The 24889-nt window shown below is 41.3% G+C and overlaps 1 protein-coding gene across 4 annotated transcripts in view; it reads right to left on the bottom strand.

Moving 5' to 3' along the window:
• The window catches only part of ARMC8 (armadillo repeat containing 8), a 63059-nt gene that overhangs the window by 25733 nt on the left and 12437 nt on the right, over positions 1-24889 (bottom strand). For 2 of the 4 annotated variants that reach the window (XM_053951239.1, XM_053951242.1), the window contains exons 3-7: positions 22120-22191; positions 11363-11505; positions 11166-11263; positions 3713-3805; positions 370-429 (exon numbers count right to left, since the gene is read on the bottom strand). In XM_053951239.1, the coding sequence (XP_053807214.1) occupies positions 370-429; positions 3713-3805; positions 11166-11263; positions 11363-11505; positions 22120-22191 (466 nt within the window). The remainder of the gene's footprint in view (positions 1-369; positions 430-3712; positions 3806-11165; positions 11264-11362; positions 11506-22119; positions 22192-24889) is intronic. The other 2 variants (XM_053951241.1, XM_053951240.1) reach the window with 2 other exon arrangements.

The raw sequence follows: 24889 nt of genomic DNA, 5'->3' as shown, positions 1-24889 counted from the left end.
CAGCTAATAGGATGCCACAGCATTTATCATCCCTCCATGCATTTCCTTGACTAATCTGCAAGTGAAGAAAGTCTCCTCACTCCTTAATCTCTTGTTCAAACCTGGCTGAATTAATGGCACCTCTTACACCCTGGTAGGCATCAGTGACACATTATCTTCAAATCTGAGATACAGCTGAAATCAGATTCTTCTCACAGTCAAAAGAACATTTTTAGAGTATCTCTTACCTCTAAGAAAAAAAGCATAAAATTACTTTCAGATGTAACATATCTGGTGCTTTAAGAGATGCTTCAGCTGCTACTGCCACCAAGAGCTTTCTACCAAAAAATGCAATTAAAACAGCATGGTTGAAGGAGGAAAACCACTTACATTGGCACACAGAAGTGGCTGAGGCAATGAGTTAAAGCCGCAGCTATGCCAGTGTTGGAGCTGAAGAACAGATATTGAAATATGTGAAAAAAAATGAGTGAGTTTAAAGTAGAAGAAATCATACTGCCCTAGATTTAGTAATTCCCAAGTATTAGTGATTCCTCCATGGGATGCAGGTGGCAGGTTCTGTGCAAGCAGGACAGATGCCTGTACAGAGGTGACACCCGGGTGTATCTGAGTTGCACAACTGGAAATATTTCATCTGTACACACTGTGTTTACACACACCAACCAGCACAACCAGGTAAGCACTAATCCATAAACAGGGACAGCTGCAAATATAAAGGTGAAAACTTGAGACTATGATGAAGCATTTCCAAGCAGTTCAGGCCCCAGTTTAACATCAGGGCTGCCTGGTTTTGTTCCACCTTGGGTACAGTGACAGAGTTCCACTCCTCTGACAGTGACCTTGTTCTCCAAATAGGAATGACTGACATATTTCAGGAATAGACATCACTTCTTGCACAATTTTCCATCATGAAATGCCAATTTTCAAGAAAACATTAGGGTAGCACAATGTAACAACTCATTCCACAGTGACAAGCAGGTACATAAGTGCCTTTGTCCCTTGGGGCAGGGATCCAGCAGCAGCCTAAGGTCACCCAAGAGAAGAAGGCCTGGAGGAAGCTGCCTTGATTACAGGCTTTATCCTGGGCCCTTCCTAAACCAGTAAATTCTACCTGCTCACACCACTTGCTCTAAAAAGAAATGAACTGAGATAGAGAGACTCTTAAAAAGTCAATTTTTACTTGCATTTTCACATCCCAGGTACATCAGCCTGCTTTCAGTTTATTTATTTGCTTCTATGTTGATAGAATCCTGGCTCTGTATGTTAAGAACTGCATCTGTTCCCCTGTAAATCAACACTTCCCCTTGCTCAGGATGGCTCTTCTCCAAGGGCAATGCTCCCTGCCATTAATTTTAACTCTAAATGTGCAGGGAGAAGCAGCAAAAGCAGAAACCAGCAGCAATATGCTAGGAATCCAAATGATGGATTTCCTTGCTCTAGAGAACCGGTCTGAGCTTTTCCAGGGAAATGGAAGAGGGCAAGGCAGAAACCTGAGAAGCCAACAAAAATGCTGGAAAGGCAGAGAAAGAAATGGCTACACCAGATGTGAGCTGAGAACAGTGCAGGGACAAGGAGAGCAGGAGCTGTGGTAAGTCACTATTAATTCAATTAATACATCTACTAAGATGAGGAAAAAGCAAAATAAAAGCATCACTGTCTCTTAGAACATATGCCAAGCCTTACCTAAATATAAAAGTTTATTTATAGTAACTTATTGCTTCAGGGAAAAAAAGTAAGAAAGGTTCTCTCACTCAGGGCCTTTTGGAGGAAGATGGAGTCTCCATTTTAAATGCAGTGAATACTGAAAATTTCATGGTTTATTTTTTAATTATAAGAATGTACTTTGCCTATTCACTGAAGTGAGAAAATCCCCTGCAAATGTGTCTTTATTGTATTAGGTGCATTTTGTTCTGTCTGAAAATACAATCATTGACATTATAAACCCGAAACCCCAAAACTAAACAAAACAGAAGGAAGGGGACATTTCAGATTTTTGCTGAACAGCTGCATTTGCTTCGGCAAGAGAATGAGTTCTTGATCAATTTAACATTTGTGATGATCTGTTTACTCAGCCTCAAATATTTTTCTTTGTTATGTAGCTGTTTATTCTGCAAATGCAACCATTTCCTCACACTCATACCCATCACCCTGTCTTTCTTGTGAAGCCTAGTTTCTCTCTGTTTACACAGCCAACAACTTCTTTCCAAAAACCTGATTTTTTCCAGACATTCACTCTAAAATTTGAGAGAGATTTGGGGTTGGAGGAGGCACTCAAAATGGAATGGTGAGTTCAGAAGACCTTCCTCACTTGTGAAGTGGCTGTGCATTTGCACTGTAAACCACATTTCAGATATGCAAGCCACCAGGAATTGCTGTAGCTGCAAGGAAATAACTCCTTTGGAAAAAGATGACAATAACTGTTTTCTGTTCTCTGCCAGCCAACAGGGTTTATATTCCCAGAGCCACCCCCTGATTGTATAAACTGACTCTTCTACCATCCCATAATTAGTCCTGGGTTATTTTTCTTGTAGGCCAACATGGCCTGATTTTTTACCTGCTCAAGCTCCTCAGCCTGTTAAGGAGACTTTCAAGGGCCACTTAAACAGGAGGTGCCTCACTGCTGTATTTTTGTTCCTTAAATACCAAATTTTTTTCCCACTGTTAGGTGTATATGTGAACCTCCATGGTCCTGTGTAGGATTTTGTCTTCATGTTTTCTTTAAACAGTTCCCTAAATATTAGCAGCTGAGTTCTATCTTTATATCCCACTAAATGGACAGTTTTCAGTGCTCAGCTTCACTTAGCAGAAGAAATGCAAAGGGATGAGTGCACATAAATAACAGTCAAGGCAGAAGAACACAGATACTTAACAAAGGAATAATTCACAGCTCCAGAGGACTAATTGTAAGTGATAAGGTAGAAAGATATTTTCCAAGGTAAATACTTACAAATTCATAAACTTATGAACTTTCTCATTTGTTAGAACACAATCTGTGATCCTTTAGTTTTAAACTGTTGCTAAAAGGGAAAGACTCTGCTTTTTTCCTACCCAAAGCTCATTTCCTACCCTGAATTATTTTGATACAGTTATTGTATAACTCACTGGTACAGTAACTCCCAAAAAAACTGCAACAATAAAAATCAGTGTTGTGGGGAAACTTGGAGTGGGGGAAGGGAAAGACAAAACTATGTTTGGGGTGGGGTTGCTGCTGGTTTTAAATCAGTTTTCTCATATCAATAGCACTGCATTACATAGCAGGAATGAACATGTATCTGGATGAACCTGTAATTGACAGAGCTCAGCTGAGAACAGCATTTCTTTCCCTCTCAACCAACAGCACCTCTTAGAGAACAGTCCCTGTGTTTAAAACAGGTGAAAGCAGCTACATGACCTCTGCAAAGACATGCTAACACTATCTTCAGACTTTCAGAGGAAAACCAGAAGTGTTCCAAGATTTATAGTGCTAAAAGTGAAGACTGATGCTTGCCCAGACTGTTGGCTTTGTTTAGCAGCCAAAGCCTATAAACCCCCATATTTGCATATTTTCTTGTACTGCAGAGCAGCATATATCAACCCCAATAAATCTGTACCAAATGCAGAGCAGTACCAGTTCAGTCATTACTGGCTCAAAATTCCTGCCACAAAAGGCAGCACACACACAGTTTTACAGGCCAGAAACACAAGTTGCATAGAGAACATGAATTGTCTTTCTTACTTTGCAGCAGTGGGAGAAGATCTGACATATGTATTCTTGTGTGTATCGAGACCTACTGAGCAGTGCCATGAGGTGGGAGATAACTGTAGCATCCTGCAAACAAGGGAGAAAAGAAGAGAGTGTTAACACTGGATTTCAGCACAGCTTCTTTGCAGTTTGTTACTTAAAGGAGCACTTCTGATTCTGCACTCAGTGTTCTTCCTTCTGCCAAGACTTTTATGGATACAGAGCAAGATCATTAAAAGCAGTTCATTAAAAGATGAAGGCACAAGTGACAGTTCTGAGCCAAATCCCCTTGGAAAATAAATAAAAGGTCAGTGCAATTGGAACAAATAGGAATAACAGGAATAAAACTTCTGCAATTTGCCTCCAAAATATTTGGGACAAAACCAATAAAAGAATGGTGGGGGGGAAATATTCCAAAATCAAACATGGCCACTGACAGGGATTAGTCCAGGAGTTGCCTTAATGTTATCACCAGTGTGGCTGACTTAGCTCTTCTCCCAGCTCTGAGTCCAAGGGAGCAGGGAGGGAACACAGTGCCATCCTGGATAGGGCACAGTCCCCTGGAACTGATTCATGGCCACTCATCATGTCCTTTGTCTTGTAGTCAAACACACACTATAGACACTGTCAGTGTGTGTGACACTAGTGACAGAGAATCCCAAATAAATCAGCAAAAGAAAACCTTTATACTTCAGTGGGAGGTTCCCTAAGCCAAGGCAGGGGGTTGGAACAAGATGATCTTTAAAGTCCCTTGCAACCCAAACTTTTCCATGATTCTGTAGCAAGTTCTCTTCTGCAAGCACATCCAGTTATTTATCTCTGTGTCGAGTTACAAAACTATAATGTTCAAAAGCTTTCAGTTACTTTTACCAGCACGTTTTAGTGGCAGGAACTAAGGTGATATTAAAAGAAACAATGAGTATTTTAGTTTGGAAAGGGGTAAACTAAATTACTTCTATGAGATAAAGGGAGCTGAGCAAAGGGAAGGATTGAATGAGCCTTCCCTTCCAAAGCACATGTACTATATTGGCACAAAAAATATAAGTCAGACTCTGTTTTACCTGTACAATGATGAATTACAACCCTCTGATTCAGAGAGGTGAGCTGAAATTACAGCAAAACCTTCCTGCATCTCAGCTCCCGTGAGAGCACTGAAAGCAGCACCAGCCTGACTGTATCTTCAGACAGACACGCTGGTTTTGAGAAGTTTTACTTCCCAATTACCTGGGAAATTTCCCACCACACTTTTTAATATTGTCAAAATAAACATGTACCAGTCTCCCCTATTTGCAAAAATATTTGAGATTATACAAAGCTTTGCAGTATTTGTTTAATATGTTTTACTTATGTATATACACAATTATCATATGTATTTTAGGAAATTTGCTGCTGACTATCCAGCCCCCTTATTCTCTACAGAAAACAATAGGACAAGAGAGCCAAGAAACACACTGAGCAGAAACTCAACTTGTTTCTACTGCTTGCTTCTCACCAAATGGGAAGGATCAACATACAACAGCCTCATTTGGCATCTCAGCATCCTACAGAGAGGAAGTTACAAAGACTTTCTCCCAGGTACACCAGTAATATATCCATAGTCATTTCATGCTTATATGCATAGGAAGACCAAGGGACTACCTATTTCAAACAACATTTCCAGGGTTTAGCCAACAGCAGCTCCATCTGATCTGCCTTTACACACAAGCCAGAGCCAAACTTCAGAGCCCAAAGGCCAGCAAGGGACTGGTTTGATTGCTGTGCAATAGTGGACATTCAATCCCAGAATGGGTCAGGCTGGAAGAGCCCAGCAGCCACCTGGTCCCACCTCCCTGCTCCAGCAGGGCCATCCCAGAGCAGAGGGCAGGATTGTGTCCAGACTGGAATACCTCCAGTGAGGGAGACTACACCCTCTCTGGGCTGCCTGTTCCCAAATTCCCTGAGTTAAAGCAACACCAAGTGACAATATACCCAGGATTCCTCTGTGTTTTTATGCATTTGACCCATTAAAACAGATTCTTGACCTTTTCTGCAAATCTTCAGTAGCTGAATGCATGAAGCCCCATCAGTGTTCAACACAATATCACATTCAGTGCTAAGAGGCTGCTCAGTTACAAAGTGCCCCTAAGACACAACCATCAAGAAGGCAGGAGGAAAGGGTGAAGAGAAGAAAGACACCCCAGGATTCACAGGCAGGAATGCTTTTAAAAAGGAGCTTCAAATTGTAAGATGCAAGACCTGAAATCTCCTGCAGAGAAATCCCTGACTATGAAACCTGAATTATTTCAAAGGTTTCAAAGTGCAACTATTAAAGCAGCACAACTTCGAATAAAATAATTATTCAGTTAAACTCTTTTAATCCACACAGATGAATGTGTAACATCTCTCCATCTATATCTAACACCAGGGAAGGAACCAACAAACACTTATTTTGCATCCTCGCCAGTGACATCCTTGTGCAATGGTCCAGTTTCACCTAAAAATCCAACAGCACTGATCACAGGAGTATTGATCACAGGAGTACTGATCACAGGAGTACTGATCACAGGAGTACTGCAGCTGCAGTTTATAGACTGGAGATTTTTGGGAAAGGTCTAAGTGGACAGAAACTGAGACTCAAACTGTTGGGAAGTTCTACAGTAGAGCTATAGAAATGGGAATTAAATGGCACATGGTGTTTTGTGTAAGAGAACTGACCAGTGTGGCACCATGATCCAGTGATAAATACCTGGATGGGAAGGTTTTTATATTGGATTATGAACACCATTTTCATTTAGCATTTATGAGACAGGGCTGTTCTGCCACCAAACATTGTGGCAGGGTATTTGTGGTGCCACTGTGAGCCCAACAATGTCATTGTACATATGATATAAGAGTTAACGAATCCTAGCAAACAGTGACCGTCCCCTGAAATTCTGCCAACACACAAAAATGTGTATTAGATATTCTGGACTATGCATTTAAGAAGCAATTCTTTATAGATATCTTTTATACACCTCCTCATTATGTTGCTTCAAATCTGAAGTGTTGTAAATATGAAAAGGTTAAAAACTCTTGGAAAGTTCCAAGAGGGCTTCCTTAATGTGTTTTTAAAAAAACCTGTTAATTCTACTCTACAATTTTGCTAAAAATTGTAAAACAATTTTGGCATGTTGATCAGAAAAGAACCTAGAAAGAACTAAGGGATGTGTGGGCATAACTGACTTCCAACTGAATGTGAAGAGTGATTAGATGTCAATGTGAGGCTACATAATTCCACTTTTATTCAGTATTGATATCTAAGTAACAAAGGATCTTCCTAACAACCCTAGTGAGATTGAGTCTACCCTCATAAACTACAGTTAAAACAATGAGATTCACAAATCCATTAAAATGTTGTCTGCTGACAAAGTAGTTCCAGGCAACATAGGACAAATACCTCTATATCATATATATTGTAACAAAATTATTGTCCATACAAACAGAACTCAGAGAGAATTAACAGTTATATTTACCTGCTTGGATCCCAATACCTAATTTCTTCATATTCCTTTTTAACACAAAATTTTTAAAGATCTATTCTTAAAACATTGCTTCTTCAACTGAAGGTTGCTCTTTTTCTCAAGTCAGAACTGAAATGCTTCTATCCACCCAAGTAACTTGAATTCAAGCTCTATAAACTAGAATTGGTTCTTTTACAACTCTCATTTTTAGGAAGCAGTCCGGACTGGAGAACATTCAGATTTGCTCCTGGCTCAGCCACCACAAACAGCCAGAAGGAAAGAAGGAATAAGGCATGAGAGGCTGACCCAGATTCCTTCCTTAGGAACTGTGGATCACTGAGCTGTGGTGGAGCACATGCACACTTGGCAGCACATGTTCATTGCTCATTAAACACCTGGTTATTAGTCACTGTAAGATATCCTGATCCTCTCAGGTGTGCCTCCTCCCCTTTACCAAGCCTGGCCCAATACCAGCTGATGTCAGGTTTTTCATCCCAAACCTGCCCAGGAAGTAGGAATTGCCTTTCACTCATCATTTCTAAAGACTGAGGCTTCTCAAACTGATTCCTCGTTGTCTCTACAGGACAGAGTCTCATCCTGCTGCAGTGCCTTCACCCTCCAAACTCCTGTAAGCAAAGGGCTCCCAGCAGGGAATGCACCTCCTCCTGCAAGGCCAGCACAGCAGCCACAGACAGCAAGTTCCCACTGGAATTGTATCTGGGTCCCACTGAGGAAAGAAAATAGAATCACAACTGAGAACATCTGTCAGGAAATATGCGGAATGCTTTCACGAGCTGGAAACATTTTCTGCCACTGAATCCATTCTTTTGTTATCAGTAAGGTATCAGAAGCTGAAGTAACAGGATCTCAGTCAAACTGGATTTGCCTTAGTGCTTCCATCTACACAGCAAGCCAAAACACACCCAGCTATGGTGAGCTGGCTGGTTTGCATAGACAATAATCTTGGAATTCAAAGAAGTCTGGACATATGTCTGCACCTCAACAGATCTCTCCCCCTGGACTCCATGTCATTCCTCATTTCCAAGTGCAGCATGGTCGCTATAAGGGTCTCAGCACCAAAGCCTGCACCCTGCCTGCGCAAGAAGCCTCCATTAACAAGGATTCCTCTGGCACAGCAAGTCTGGATATAACTTGGTGTCACAGCTCAGCATCAGACCCTAAAAACTTGCCCTTTCTGAGAGCTCACTGTTCATCCAGCTCAATGGATGGATGGAGCTGCACATTTTCTTAGTACAAACCCTAAGTTTCTATAGGAAACTGCCCAAATGTTTCCACCTCTGAAGAACAATTTTATTCTTGGAACTGAACAGAATTAATTACACAAAACTGTCAGCAATTGATCCTTCAGGCTTCTGTCCATAAGGAAAGGCTCAAGAGGAAAGGTGTAGTCTGACACCCAGCACTTCTGCTGAGAGAAATATTCCCATTACAGTGGGTGATGTGCGCCTGTTACAAACAGAAAGGAATGTTTTAAGCTGCACCCTTTAAAGCACTTGTATATCCTAGATTTAAACTGAGAGGTCTTCTGAAACCTCTAGAATAACTGCAACACCCTTGGAGATGTTAAGCTAACTTCCAACACCTTGTTTTGGAAACAGTCCCGCCCAAGGTTTGAGAGAAAGCATCCTCTCTCTGCAGTCAAACCATGAAAAAATTCTGGGAAAGTTTCCATGTTAGACACAACTCAAGATCCAACTTTTCAGAAGTTTTTTCCAGAACTGCTAGGCTGGAATGAAAAGCCATTGACAAACTTGGTCTCCTACCTTTCAAAAGAGGACGTGAAAAGGGCAGAACTTGAGAGACCTTCAAGTGCTGCAGCTGCATAGAGATGGTGACAGTCTCCCCAGAGCTGCTGGGACCAGAAACAAAGAGGGAGCAGGGTAGCTAAATGGGAACTTTGAATTCTTCCTGTTGTTCTCAGTGTTGGAATGTCTACCATGAAGTGTTCATTAGGCCCATAATTACTCTTTTAATTGCAAAGCCAATGTCTCAATTGCTGCCTTGTGAAACACAGCTTGCAGCAGTGTGGGCTGGGGCTGTACCTTCCAAGAGATAAGAAAAGCATCTTATCAAAGGATCTGTATTCAGCTCTTTTCACAGCATGGCTTTGGGTATTCCCACAAGAGAAGGAAAAAAAAAAAAAAAGATTTGCAGAAATAGGACCTTAAGCATAATCATAAAATACTTAATTTTGAGTTGTCTAACTGGAATGGGAAATATGGGAAATGGGTTTTACAGGTGAACTATGGAGCAAGGACCCCTCATCAAATGATCATTTCCTGTAGTTATGGTTAATTCCAGAATATCCCATTTGCCTGAAGAAGGACTGGGGGAGCAGTTGATGTCATTGCATGAAACACCAAATCCAGTCCTTGGGCATATTGTTCCCATGGTAGTAATTATTTCTATGCTAATGCTGGTTCCTTCCCATTTCTGTCCATTTCTCTACCCCTTCCTCTCCCTTCAAGACATCAAATAGGGAGCAATTAAAAGTCCCTGTTGAGCACTGATCCCCAGGAAGAGATATGGATTGCTAATGGAGACAGTCATCTTAAACCCCTCTCTGGATGCTGAGGGCAGGAAGCAGATGCCTCTGCACTTATCAACCCTTAGAGGCTGATTTGGGGGAATCTGGGAGCATAGAGTGAAGTCAAAGAAAGACAAAGAGGAAGCCCTTGGATCACTCTGGAGAGGTGCATTCAGTGTTCACACATACAATATGCATTGAGGTTTTCCATGCTGAATGATCACAAAACACCTGGAAAAAAGGCAATGAACAGTGGAGGACAAAGCTGGCTGATTGTCTATACACACTAATTGCAAGCTGACTTTCTGAGATGGACTAACTGGCAGATGAAATTCAGAATAGGTGTATGGTAAGATTGAGTCCATAGAAAATAACAAGTTTGCATACCTGTGTCTGGAATGAAAATGTAAAAATTCATAGGAAAAATGAATAGAGAACAAAGCAGACATTGCAGCAGTGCATAACAACCAGACAAAAAAAAAATCATGAAGAAAATCTTTTGACTATTAACAGCTAAACTGTAGAGAAAGTATGACATGAGAGGCCAGCTGTGCCCTTCTCTGTAAGCATCAAGACTTCCTCAGCAAGCAACAGCTCCCAATGAGTGGGACCAGAGTGGTTCTCATTGTGAGTGCTCAGTTACCCTCAGAAGCTGGAGCTGCTCTGTGACCTCCCCCAGACTGAGGCAATGCTCCCATTTTCCAAGCAGGAAGAGATTGCTGGTCCACTACAGCTTTCATTCCATGGCTCACCTTGCACCAGGACAAAGGAAGCTGCTAAACTCTCCTTTCCCCTCCTTCTCAGTAAGAGGCAGTGCCTGGGTTTGGGCAAACCCCAGAGACAGCAGTACCTTCAGAGAGGGCTCTGCCCAGTCACCTAACCAGGACCAGCAGGAACAGCCCTGCTGGCACATGCTCCAGGATGAACTCAGGACTACAGCAACTGGAGAGGCACATTTTCTATCCTCCTGTCACTTAAGTGCAAATCACACATGTACCAACTAAGAGCAGAGACATTTTAGAGGTGAAGCTCTTCCACTGGAAGAACAAAAACTGAGCAAGCCCTCTCCCAGCTGCAGAGGGAGGACAGTGTTGGATAAAACTAACTTTCAGAAAGTAACTGTTGCCAGTATAGCTCTGATAATAGTACCTCTAAATACCATTTAGAGACAGTTTTTCCTCCTTAAGATTGCACACAAGTCTGAACATGTAGGTATTTTCTTTATCAGTGGGCTACCCTGGTGACCAGCTGACACCAAACCAGCCAGAAATGTTAGAGACGCCAAATGCCTTAAAGGTAGGTGAGAAGTGCTAATGCTGTTGCTCAAACACAGCCTTATTACTACTCCAGACAACAAGATTTTTCACTCCCACCCTCTCCATAGCCTTTAAAAAGACATAATAATCTGCTTACAACTTACTGTGTACAGCAGATCCTCTGGAGTTACGGGGCTGATGAAAATGGTACGGAGACATCGCAGGCAAGCTTCAATAAACTTCAAATCAGGCGAGAGCAATCCTGTAAATATGGGCAGATCAACCATTCAGTCTCATTAGCTTTGTTTATTTTGGTACTTTAGGAACATTTACTGGCACAGATCCATTAAGAGAGGAGTACCTTGCAATAAGGCTGGGATAATATGGCAGTCTAGGAGGGATTTGACATTGTTCTCTGTCCCCATGGCAAGGCTGCCCAGGACCACTGCACATTCTGTTCTCAGCTCCGTGCTTGAGGACTCTTGCTGGAGTAAATACAGCAACCTGCAAACACAAGCATTTTTAGAGGAAAATTCATATGGAAGAGAAAATTTCAGTCTAAAAGAAAATAATCTGACTCCTGCTATGTAAAGAGGATGAAAACCTTAAAAGAAAGATGGAGACTGAGCAAAAGAGTAGAGTAACACTTCATTCACAACCTTTTCACACTGTGTGTTCCTACACAACTTTTACTTGGTGTAGAAAAAAAATCCACTGCTCTTTCTTAAAAAGGTACTGTCACAGTACTGACATCCAGGATGGGCCTTTCAGGGTAACAGGGAGATCCCAAATTTCAGTTAAAGGAAATGAGTTTGCAGTTTAAGGCTGATGGGAAAGGGTAACACTTGATGACCATTGTGGGGATAGTTATCTTTGGCAGTGATTTCTTCTGGGTCACAACTGCAAAGTAAGTCCATCACCAAACACAAGCATGGGGTGGGCTGAAAGTGATCTGTGTTTGGAACACTGAGAAATGATCACGTAACAAAGAAAGCCCAAGAAAGTTTTATGTGCAGAAAGGCAGCTGTATTGGAGCTAAACAGGATCCCTTCAAGCCTAAAGCACATCTTGCCAATGGTGTCATTTGAGTCCCAATCAATTTGGATTCTTTCTACAGTATGAAGAAGCAAAATACATAATCAAAAATACATATGCAAAATCATCACTAAGGAAAAATAGCACTCCCTCAATCCTGTGGAATCAGGTAATTTTGCACTGCTATTACTTCTTTTCTTGATTTTTTTTCCTCTGCCCTCTAGACCACATAATGACAGGAAAGAAAAGCTTCTATGCTCATGTACAAATGTCCTGAGAGATCCTAGCTAAAATTCATCCTAGAAAGGAGAAGGATATTGAGCTCCTATGTAGAAAGCACAATCTCATCTACTGTTGTAGCTTTGGCTGACTCCTCTGCTGTATGTGTTGGTAAATATTTATCTAATTACTAATTAAAACATGTCAGTAGCAATAACCTTTTTAAAAATAGCTTTCAATAACCTAGAGGCCAATTTAGAAAATCATAAATGCAGGAGTATTTCCTTCCATTTTCACTAGAAAGTCCTGAAGATCTGCTCTGTGTCTTCCCTGTACAGACCACACCAATGGCCTTCTCTCATTATCAAGGCCTTCAACAAATAACCTGCTGCTTGTATGCAGAAATGTTCAGTCATAAAATTACAGAATCATTAAAGTTGGAAAAGTCCTCTCAGAGGATCAAGTCCAGCCATTAACCCAGCACTGTCAAGGCCACCACTGCCCCACGTCCCCAGATGCCACATCCACACGGCTTTTAAATCCCTGCAGGGACAGGGACACCACCACCAATGCCCTGGGCAGCTGTGGCAGGGCTGGGCAAGCCTTTCCAGGAGGAATTTTCCTAATATCCAACCTAAACCTTCCTGGCACAGCTTGAGGCTGTTCCCTCTCCTCCTGTCCCTGCAGCAGAGCCCGAACTCCCCCGAGCTGTCCCCTCCTGTCAGGAAGCTGTGCAGAGCCAGAAGGTCCCCCCTGAGCCTCCTTTTCTCCAGGCTGAGCCCCCCAGCCCCTTCCTCAGCTCCATTCCCTTCCCTGGACACTCTCCAACCCCTCAATATCATGTCCTAAAAAGACTTTTTTCCCCAAAAGGATTTTTTAAAAATTCAAAAGCACATGAAATTCTGAAAGCTTTTCTCTTCCAAGGAAAGTAATTGCTATTTTCTTTCCCATTAACACTCCACACGTGGAACAAATGTTACAGCTCTGCTTCTCTTAAAGAGTAAAAATTAAACACATTGACTACAATATAAAGTCTAACATGCTTAAAATAGAAAGCCTTACCTAAACTTTATAATTAGTGAAGATCAAAATTTAAATTCCCACTTTGCATACAATAAGTTTCTGAAATACTAATAATATCCTTTTCTATATGTTTAAAATAAGTCTGAGGTTCAGATCAGGTGTTTCACAGAGCTAGACATGCATATTGTAATATTTTCTATTTCTGTCTTTAAAAGACAGAACTGACGCCAAGTAACATTGAAAAATAAGTAGTTCCATGACAAAATATAAAATTACAAAAAGTTTCAAGTGAGGAGAATCCATATAGTCACTGAAGATAAAACTGTTAATAAAGTACTGTCAAGCATTAAAGACAAAGACCCACATTATTCTATTGTCCATGGGACCATCCCGGATTGGTTTGTTGTTCCCAGGCTCTAGCCTAGACAAATTCAGCAAAGATGTATAATGCATTCCTCCTTTACATTAATAGCATCAGGATAAAAAGGTAGAAAAATGGCATTTATATGCAGGGGACAGAAAGGAAGATTATACTTTGGATATTGGAAACTTAAAAATATGATTAAGGTACTTGTTCATAGTTCACATGTTCTAAGAACACGGTGTCCCTGCACAACCTGGATCCCTGATCTGCAGCCTTATCCCTTATCAGGCAGCCTTTGGATTCCAAACCAGCAGAAACACTGGAACAAGGCTGTGCTAGAACCACCACAACACACTTCCGTGTGCTTCAGGGGAAAATAAAAGCACAGATACACAGAAAAGGTTGTCTAAACAGCAAAAAGGTACTAATGTCCTTGTTGACACTCTTCAGCCTGTGGTCCTGCAGTAAAGCTCATTATAACAAACAGGAAATTAAATAAACCTGATAGAAGGATCTTACAACATATTCATAAGCATTTTCCACTGTTTTAAAATGCAGTGTTTGAATTTTTTTTTCAAACTTCTATAAGGCTTCTTCAGATATTTTCCACTTACATTTATATAAAATACAACTTCTGCCCTTCTAAGGGCAATTAAGTGATAAAGGGTTTTTTTTCTCAGATGTCAGGAATGATATCCAGGAAATCATATCCAAATGAGGAAGGACAGCAAATCCATCCAGAGAGACACTTCATGCACTCCATGAACAACCATGCCAAGAAACAGAAATAAGGTCAGCTGGAGCCATAATGCACACCTGGGAAAACCGTGGATTATTTTAAAGTAGAAAACTTCCACAGGAAGCAGCTGCTGACTAAAGGGAACTACAGTGGTTTAGTAAGGAAGAGACTCAGCTCAGCTTTCTCTTTCCTTTGACTAAGATGGGTGTGATGCACCAGAGTTCCACACCATAAAACAGATGTGCATGATTTAGACCTCCCCAATCCAAGTCTGAGCACCAGCCTCACAGTTAAAAAGAACAGAAATGCCCTTTTTCACACTCCATCCTATTTACAAGTTGTCACAAAAATCTCTCAAGATCCTAAAACAACTGGTGAGGAGATGAGAATCAGCACTTCCTCAAGCCCCATAGGCAGGCACATGGAAAAGAGCCCAGGATAGCAGTTTGAGTGCTAAGAAGCTTAAGACATCTTTCACCAAAGTATGTTAATAAATGAGAGTTTTGAGTCATGATTAGCTGAACATTTATTACCAGCCCCCTTGCAAAGGGGGTGAATACACTATTTGTGAGATTATCTTACTGTATCTTATTCTACCTTGGAAGATGCTTGTATTCCAGTCCATTGCAAGAAAGCCCAAAGGCTCTTCCCTGGAAAAGCCCTGGGATGAACACACAGATGAAAGCACTGCTGAGGTGAGTTACCCCTGCTGGCTGACAGAACATGGAATAAAAAGTCACTGCAGGCACAGAGGTGACCTCTGAACATTCTGGAAGTCCCAGTGAGAGTCAACCCCAAATAGTGAACAGAATTAATGTACTGAGAATAGCTCAAACAAGGCAGGAAAAAAACTTTTTTCAATCTGTTCTTTTTAGTGCTAAAAAGCACTACTTTTCAGACATAACAAGAAGCAATCACTTTCCACAGAACTTGCCAAAGACAGAACCAAGTATAATTTTAAAAGCATTCAGAAGAATTTCTGTACAATAATGTCTAAAGTGACAAATTAAATAGCTATAGATTCTTACACATGAAGACTCAAAAATGAGTGATTTTTATGATTGCTAGTCACAGAAATTTATCCTGAAGTGAGATGCCAGTTTCCCTTCTGGAAGCAATGGTAATTCCAAATCTCCAGAGGCTGGATCTGAGGGACCTGGGCTAACCCTACTCCCTAAAAAACCCTACAAAGCAAAGATAACTGCTTCTGAAATATTTCACACAGTGCACAGTGTTTTAAAAGAGCCAAGTTGAGCAGTATGCAGTGTATAATAAGTAGGGAAGCTGGCTGCACAGAAAGCTTTTCCCTTGGGAGTAGAACAAGGAGTCTCAGCTTGCAGCTCTAGTAATTTATCCTAATGCTGAGACATCCTCACTAACATTAATATTCCATGAGCTGTTCTATACACACCACAAAACCTGCATCCAGTGTGATCCTTGTTCATGTAACTAAATCCAACTTTGGAGAGTTTCAATATCTACTGAGCTGCAAGAGGTCTGGATTTTAAACTCCACATTTTTCCTGACTACAATCAAGTTTTCCCTCCCCTTCCTCTTTAATGATGTTTCATTTGGGAACAGCCCAGGCTCCTCCCTATGGAGCCCTGTTTACAGCAGGAATATTCCCCCAGCACTCCTGTCCTGGTTCCCACCATGGTGCTCCCAGCTCCCTCGAGGTGCTCCCACACCATCTTCCAGAGTGACCTGAAGGCAACTGAGGTGGCTGCAGAACAGCCTCTCCTCTTGGTTGCTAGATCAAAACCCTCCATCCCAGTGCATCACCACTGTCAGCTCTCCAGTCTGAGCTGAATTTATTCCAATGTTTCCCCCTAAGACCATTCCATGACCACTCAGTAAAACATAAATACATCCTTTCTTTGCAGCCATTTATACCTGAATAGGAACACACAGCCCCTGAAACCAAACACAGATAAATTTACACCAACAGCACTCAGAGCTTTTGAACTTACAGAGTGAATTACACTGGTTCAGTTTATTTTTGAGATTATAAAAGCCTTTTGTTCCACAGAAGGTGTGTTAATAGGCATTACACAAAGCAACACCTTCACCTAGTCTTGCTTCAACCATCTTATAATTTTGCTCAAGACTGGTATCTTATTCCTATGTTCACCACTGGACTGTTCATTCCATTTACTTTGATAAAACACATTCAAACTTTATTCTAAGTCTTCCAGAAATTTCTGTCTGATTTAGATTATCAGCTAGCTTATGACCACCATGTGAACAACTACTGTTCATTAAGACAAATCAATTCTAAAGGGTTTTTCTCTGAGGATATCAAGTGACCTTATACCAAAAATCAAGCTGTTTTTACTTCCCATTCACCTGCAGTTTGAAATTCTCCAGGGTATACAAAAAGATTACACTACAGTCTCACTGAGTTTGAGATCACCATACAATATCTTCCATCAGCACATGAAAGAGGATGTCAAGAACACATTTTTGAGTAATTTTGTATATATTTGACTGTTCCAGCTCCTTAAGAAGTAACATGAGGTATCATAAAGCTACCTTCTACATGGTATTTTTAAACTTGAAACTTAAAATTCTAATAAAAATACACAATAGAAAAGGTGGCATGAGAAGTACATCTTGTACTAACAACTTTCTTTTTGCTATCAGAACAGGCACTTCAGAGATATGGGGTTGTATAGCTTCTAAACAACAGCTCTCATACAATTCTGCTGACTGCAAATGTTTGCCTTGACTCACCTGTACTCCACAGCTGTGTTAGAAAAATACCTTTTTCCAGTTATATACATCATCCTTGTAGAGAAAGTTATTCCTCATTAAGAGCTGTCCAATTATGCAATCAGGTCCTGACTCCTGACTTGATTTGAAGAAAAGCAAAGGATAACCACAGGAGAGCCTCTGCTCCCCACCTCTTTCACCACCCTAGAGCAAAGCCAGCCTTGGAAAACACCAGCAAGGCAGGTGAAGCTCCTTCCCCTAAGACAGCAAAGCACAGCACCTGTGCACAGATCCCTGCCCTGAGGGGTGCAGGACAGAAAATCCCAATGCAAACTGCACATGGCATCAGGAAACAATTGCATCCTGACCTCTTAAGGACATCCAAGAAGTTTGGACTAAACACTCCCTAATGTGCATGACAGACCTCACAGTACTGTGTCCAAGTGCATGGAGTTCCTGGAAGCAAGCTGGGAACATGCCAGGGATGATGAAGGACCCAGAAGATGTGCAGACCTGATAACAGCACATTTACTAACAGCCCCAGCAGAGGCCAGGCCTCGGCTCCTGCACGCACCAGGGCAATCAGGTGGGCACAGAGGAGCACTGGAGGCATGAGCAGCTCTGACAGATCCTCAGGCCTTGCTCTGAGGCAGGATCAAACATGGAACCATTTGAAGTGCCTGTCCTGGTTGATGTTCCAGCTGCCATTGATGGAGATCCACAGCACTGTCACCCCAGCAGCCCCTCAGCCTTTCAAGGCACATTTCTCCACTGCTGTAGGGCAAGTCCTGCTCTCCCCATTTTCTGCTCATCTGTCTTGTTTTTAACTCCACAGAACAAGACCTGCTTTTTGTGAGAGTTAGTTTTGTGTGATTATTGAGCTGAGGCAGGTCTCAGTGCAGTCAAACACAAGAAGTGGAGGTAGGACAAGGTCAGAAGCACCGAGGGTGGTTCTGTGAGAGGAGCTCTGTTACACCAACCTGGCATTTCACCTGCACTGCTGGGGCAGAGCCACCTAAAGCATTTCCTTTCTCATCTTTTTTACCAGGTTACACAGTTAGCAAAGCAGCAATCTTTTATTCTTTTGGCAAACTCTAAAAGAACACTGCCTGAAGGAATTTGATTATGTTTAACAATAAATTGAAACATAAAACTTCATGTTGGTGTGCCCTAGAAACAATTTAAAATCCCAATAAATTCTTACTAGTTTTCATTTCCATAGGCAACCTAACAATCTGCTGTGCAGAACTCAAAATTCAAGTGATGGAATGGAAAAGAGTCCTTCAGCTGTTCTACACAGCCTTAAAATGTACTCCAAAGAAATTTTAAAAATTTAAAAACACAACAGTTAAATAGAATCACTAATAAATGACAGGGAAAGGTTAAAGTTAGCTACCCAAAATTCTTTGAGGTGCACCTACCTAGAGAAAGCTTTGGGAAGAAGTCCACTACCACCTTACAACGCCAAATAATTGACTTTATGTGATAGGGGAACAATCAGCTGGAAGTTAGAAATGATTTTCAGTAAGTGATAAGAATGATTTAGTGATTCTGTTAAAGACCCTGGGTGGTTGGGATTAAGATTTGATTTAAAAACTGTATTAATTTTGGAGCAAAGAAATAACTGAAGCTCTTAATGAAGTGGATTAGACTTTAAATATTGAACTCTCAGCCACAATAATTAGATCAGCAATAACTTAATTCAAGTAAGGTTTTTTGTCAAAATCACACAGAACAGAGCTTCAACAGGTAACTACAACAAACAGGAAGACAGAGCTTTGCTCTGCTCACTGGAATTTAACATTGCCTTCCCTGTGCTCTGCCCCCCCCCACATGAAAGAAGCAAGGAAATGATGCCAGGAAAGGCCCTGCTGGTGCCTGCATGGCAAACCTGCAATGCTGCATCTCTCTGAGTACCAAGAGCTGCTCCACAGACTTGGAATGCTGACTGATCAGGAACTTCCTCCTGCTCATTTCACTGAAGGGTTTTCTTTTCCAATTCCACCTCTGTGAGCTAGTTACAGTTCAGAGGATTGGGAGCCAGCAGCACTACAAACTGCTACTAGATGAACAGCACTTACTTAGTTCAAAAGTCCTGTTAAGATGACTTAGAAAACAATTTACATTTGAACTGATGATTCCATCATTTCCCTGAGATTTAGGCTGTAAGAGGAAATGACAGCATTAAATATTGAACTTGGAATCCCAAGAGGTGTCTGACGTGGTGATAGACGCAAAAACTTATAAAACTGCTGAATAAAGGGGCACACCAACAATTACTGTGGATTTCTTGGTCTCTGCTAGCACTCATGTAGGGTAGAAGGGAAAAAAAGCTGAAGGACAGTACAAGTAGGAAACTATTTTTGCCAATGCTGTCATGTCTTAGCTTTAAGTTGGTCTGCCACTGAAAGAATTTGGCCTTAAAATAGCTTTTCCTCTCTAAACTTTAAAAATTCTATTTTCTGGGACTACTACTAAAAAGCAAGAAATTCAAGAAGTAACATTTCTGCAGCCTTGACAGGGGCCCAAGGCCAGCATTCCAAAAGAATGGAAATTCTATGATTCTAGGAAGAGATACAGAAAATCACTTCTTAGGAAACAAAATCTACACACAAGCTGGCTATTTCCATTCTGAAACATCCAGGGCCAAGTCTGTGCACACATTTGTACAGTTTTTACCTCCTAGTTTTAAATTTCAGACATGGCAATTCTGCAAGCTTTCTTTAATCACCTTTGTTTTTCCTAGCACCCTCTTCAGAACAAGCAGTGCAGAGATGACCACAGGTCAGACTGAACTTTAAAGGGCCCCAAAAAAATTCATTTAAGGTATTGATGCATGTCCCTTTCCAAAGATGACACCACTGGAGAGCCAGCTCAGACTCAGGAGGTCACTGGCCCAGAAATTACAGGGATCCATCATTCTTCCACAGCAATTGCTTCCTTTGTAGGAAGATCTTCAAAGGACTTTGCATTTCTTTGCAATATTTTAAAATAATTGTGGTATTTAATATATTCCAGTAGTATTTGGCCCAATTTCAAATGGAAGATACTTCCTAGACCTGTTTCCAAACCCCATATAAGTCTGCTCTAATATTTGAACAAACTGTTTTCTTTTCCACTGAGTGACAGGTCTGAAGGGGTTCCTTGAGTCTAAAGAGCATTTTCTGAAAGCTTGATGGAGGAATACTTGGGGAAGGAGAGAGAAGCAAGAAATGAGTAAAAAACAAGCTGAACCACAGGACAAAGCAACAGCAGAATTCTAACAACTCCCATTAGAGAAGAGAATCAATTTCTGATGGGAGCCTGCAGCTGAACACTGTGAAAAGAAAGCTGTTCTTAAAGACTTAAACCAAAGACTGTCAGGTTGGTTATTCCTCCCCTCACTGAGGGAGAGGCTTGGTTTTGCAGACTGGAATTCCACAGGGCCCTGTACTCCACCAGCTTCACAGATTAGAAGGCACATGAAAATTGCCAGAGGTTCCCCACCTCCTTGACAGAGAACAACCAAAGGAGTTCTCTAACCCAAAGAGTCTATAATCTACTGAAGCCTGTCTGCAACACCTTGAGGAAATTGTAAAGCCTTCAGAAAGGCACTTGGGGGTAGATGTCAGGTTATAGCCAGGGAGGATCATCTTTGGTCACAATAACTCAATGTATTTCAGCTAGTCCTCCAGTCTGAAGAGCCTTTTCTGAAGAAACTTCTGGTCATTTGAGAATAACTTGTCCTGAAGAGAGGACAAGTGTGAGAGTTCATTTTTTAACATTTCCCAGGGCCAGTCATTTCTCTGCAGTTGTAGATTAACTGTGTAATTTACCTGGGCAGCCAGAAGGCATTAACAACAAATGAGGAAAAAAGCACTTTTGAATTTTCCTTACTGGGCACAAAACAAGCAGCAGCAAAAAGCAGGATAACTGAGTGAACTGAAGTCCTACAAAACATAAGAACAGGCAGATTCTAGATTTGGAAGGTGAAGATCTTCTGTAGGTTTTAAAATGGGAACCACAAGAATCAGCAGGACTTGCAAAAACCCTTAAGGCCTGTTGCTGATAGAAATTCCTTAGATTTCTCATCATCTTCAACAAAGGTGCATTTTCATCTTTTCATCTCCTGTGAAGTCTTCTCTTCACCTGTTTGTAGCTGGTTGAAAGGGAAGATAATCCAGCAGGTTTTGTACAGGGGTGGCCCCACTGCTAATCCCTAAAGAATATGAAGGGCCAGCCTCGGCACAAATTCAGTCTGTCAGTGAGAAGATACTCTCTGCAAATAAAAAGCATTTTTGACAAGGCAGCAGCAGCTCTCGGGCAGAATAGTTTGGGACCTGGCTGCCATTTAAGCAAAAAGATACAGGTGGGTGCCACACTGACAGCACAAGGACTGCAGTGCTCAAGGTTTCCATTCTCCAATGCTGCAAACTGAGGCTGAAAGAAAGTTGGAGGAGAAGAGGGATGAAATGAAAGCTGTAGAGAACAGTCTAGGAGCTAAAGTCACCTGTTCAATTTGTACTAGTGGAATCAGGGTCCAGAAAATGTTAACATCAGCTGAAGCAGCAAGGTACAATAAAGTATGATCAATGGTTTTTAATCCTCTGAATCAAGTGGAGCAGACAAGCAAATTATCTCAGATGTTTTTCAATATTTCAAATTAAATCTTAAACATAACCTTACACATTTTCAGTTATGAACTCACCAGGCAATTGGCTGAAGAACAGGATTAAGATACAACCACTTTCATCCATCATTAATATCAGTGTCAAAAAAATAGATTTTATTCCTGAGCTGATAAAGTTCAATAAAAACACCAAGACTACTTTAGAGAATTCTACTAAATTCTAAATGAAAAGCATTACTCAACAGCCAGTTCTGTAATACATGAGTTTAACAGATATTTCAAGTCTCTCTCAGTTATATTAAAGAAAGTATTCAGTCAACTACAATCAAAGTTAAAACAAAAAAGTGCCTGTGATCGAAGGATCATTATTCCAGACCTGTTGTGAATCAGTGAAAAGGAGAGTAGCAAAGGACATACCTTGGAACTGCTCCCAAAACAATCAAGTTGGCTTTTTGTTTGTTGTTTCCAATTACAGCATTTTTCATATCTCTGTAAATCCAGAAAGAAAAACAAACCCTGGTAAATTATGCTGAGGTACTGAGGGCTTATCTACAGAATTTACTATTTCCATGAGGCTTATCAAGCAGTTTTCCACATGTCCATGCTGCAGCTACAGACTGGGCAGTGCTTCAGGGCACAGTTTCCTCAGCCCATACAAAAATACCCCAGAGTTCTGGGATTCCACTACATCCCAGCTCCTGCAAGTAAGCAAAAACCCAAACTATCTCACATGCACACCATACACCAAGAAGTCTTATTATTGAGAAAAACTAGATATACTGGTGCTTTGTGCCCACATAGTCACTAGACTTCTAAAACAATTAAAAAACCCCACTATTGGTTGGGAAGTCAAATATTGGTAATTTAAAGTATTAACTGAATAGTCTACTGGGTGCAGGGAAAGGCAAGCTAAGAAAAATGAACTATCAGCAGTCTCCAGAGACCAGGTTTTTACTCTCCTCTTCACCCCAGGCTTCCTTTCATGTATTTCAGCAGGACTCCTAAACATCTGTACATCAAAATCTCAGGAATTAAGTAGAAACCAGAACATTTTCCCACCTGAGAGTCACTGCAAGGTTACACACATTACAGGCATTCATACTGTGGTACCAGAACATGGGAAGCACTTTGGAAAGTGGACAGTAGTTGCACACACTAAGAATTCCTATGAAAACCTGTGGTTTGCAACCTTATTCAGAAAATTACTACTGTATCCTAAAAACTATCACCACCTATTCTTTTTTCCCCTCATATGAGCACATTAAGCAAACATGAACATCCAGAGAATCTGAAAGCAAGCTTGCAACTTAGAACTGGTTTCCAAAAATCAAGATGATTCATTTCTAGGAAGTTTTCTAGCTGTTTGGGCCTTTAAGAGCAGAGAATAAAGAGAGATCCACTTCAGTTCAGGTAATTCTTTATCAACAAAAAAAAAAAAACCACCAAAACTAGATTGATTATAGTGTTAGCAGCAAAATCAGTAAGTTAATCACTATACATATAATTTATTCAAGCAATTTGGGAGTGTTAGTGGTTGCTTTAAGTAAGCACATTTTCTTGCCTCTATATCTCTCCCAGCTGCTATCTGTAATTTTTAAGAAATGTAAAGCAGCCCTGTCCTGTAAGATCTGCTCTGGCCAGCAGGAACAGCATACAGTCCTTTGGTGTGCACTGAAAAAGCAGATTTCACTGCACCAAGCAGCTGTCCTGGGTGCCCAAGTTTAACAACTCCCTCCACTAGAGTTTTAAAAGACTTAGGCAAGGCAGGCAACACCTCACTGGCACAAACAGGACCTCCATAAAGCTCAATTAGCAAAAGGTAATTGCCTGTTCTCCCTGAATTTCTCCACGTGCTCTCTCCGTGCATGCACAAGAGTACTGGAGGAATTCCAGGCTAGCTCCAAGTCTAGCTGTGATCTCAGAGCTCCAGCATGGGAGCATCACTAAAAGCAGCTCAGCTGCAGTTCTGTGCACACCTGAATGCAGCAGAGTCAGGAACCCCTGGCCAAGGAGCCACCACTGAGCAGCAACTGCCAGCCCAGCACAGCTCCACTTAGCTCAGCTCAGGGAAATGCTGCACCTTCCTGCTGTGTCTCCCTAAGGTGGGTAACTTCACACCACAAGGCAGGAGGTAGAGGAGAAAGAGCAAGGTCAGGAGACAGGCTAAGCTGGAAGCCCCTGAAAATTCCACAAATGGAGCTGAAGTTGTCACTAAAATCAGAAACAGTACTTCAGTGGTTTCTATGCTGAACCCTTCACATTAAAGGTAATTTTTTAAAGTTTGTGAAATACAAGAGTCAGTCCGAAACAGTGGCAGAAGCAAGGGTCAGATGTCTCAGAGGAATAATGAAAACCACCAACAGATGTGTCAAGTTCAGGTACTAAAGTGTTCAGGCCACTCCAGGACTTCTGAAGAGACTGCCTCTCCCTGCTACCCTTGAGGCACCAGAAGTCACTGGAAAAGCTGGACCATACCCACAACCTGCAAAGGCATCTCAGGCAGCTAAAGAGGATGCACTAACCAAGCACTCTGGAAATTAACAAACAGATTTTGGTGATGTTTTAATACATTGTGCTTGTGATTCTACATAGTATTTTGTGTAAACAAAAAAAAAAAAAAAAACAAAACAAAAAAAAAAAAACCAAAAAAAACAAAAAAAAAGCAGCAAAAAAAAACCACACCCAGAAACAATAAACAAAACTGAAAACAACACTACCCAACTTTTGTGACTCTTGCCCCAATCCCTAACAGAATGGTTTGTTAACCTTATAACCATTTAATAAGTATTGCCTATTAGAATTTGATTCAGAGACTCTTTCAAAAGTGGCAGGAGCATGGCCAAGTTCCGTCACACTCAAGTGGAGAGGGTTAGTGAGGGCACAGTCCTGATCTGTAAATGATTCAGATGAGTTTCTCCATCCCATGTTCATAAAGTTCCTCAGAAAAGTTATGTCAGATAGGTAAGAAATGGCACAAGCTTGAGATTTCTGACAGATCCAACACATGTGCATTTGACCAATTTCAACTTGCAGGCAAGTCAAATACCTTCAGGTTGGTAACATGACCAAAACCTGTCAGAGACAGGGCTCAAAGGTCCCCATGTCTGTGTGCACTCCCAAGTTCCCTGCCACACTCCTCTCTTCCAAGCTGCCACCTACAGAAGTGACCCTATTCAATACACAGGAA

This window comes from Vidua chalybeata, chromosome 10 (genome assembly GCF_026979565.1).
Source record: "Vidua chalybeata isolate OUT-0048 chromosome 10, bVidCha1 merged haplotype, whole genome shotgun sequence".
In the NCBI taxonomy this organism is placed as follows: domain Eukaryota; kingdom Metazoa; phylum Chordata; class Aves; order Passeriformes; family Viduidae; genus Vidua; species Vidua chalybeata.
The sequence above is the reverse complement of the archived record's forward strand: the minus strand, read 5'-3'. Positions and strand labels throughout refer to the sequence as shown.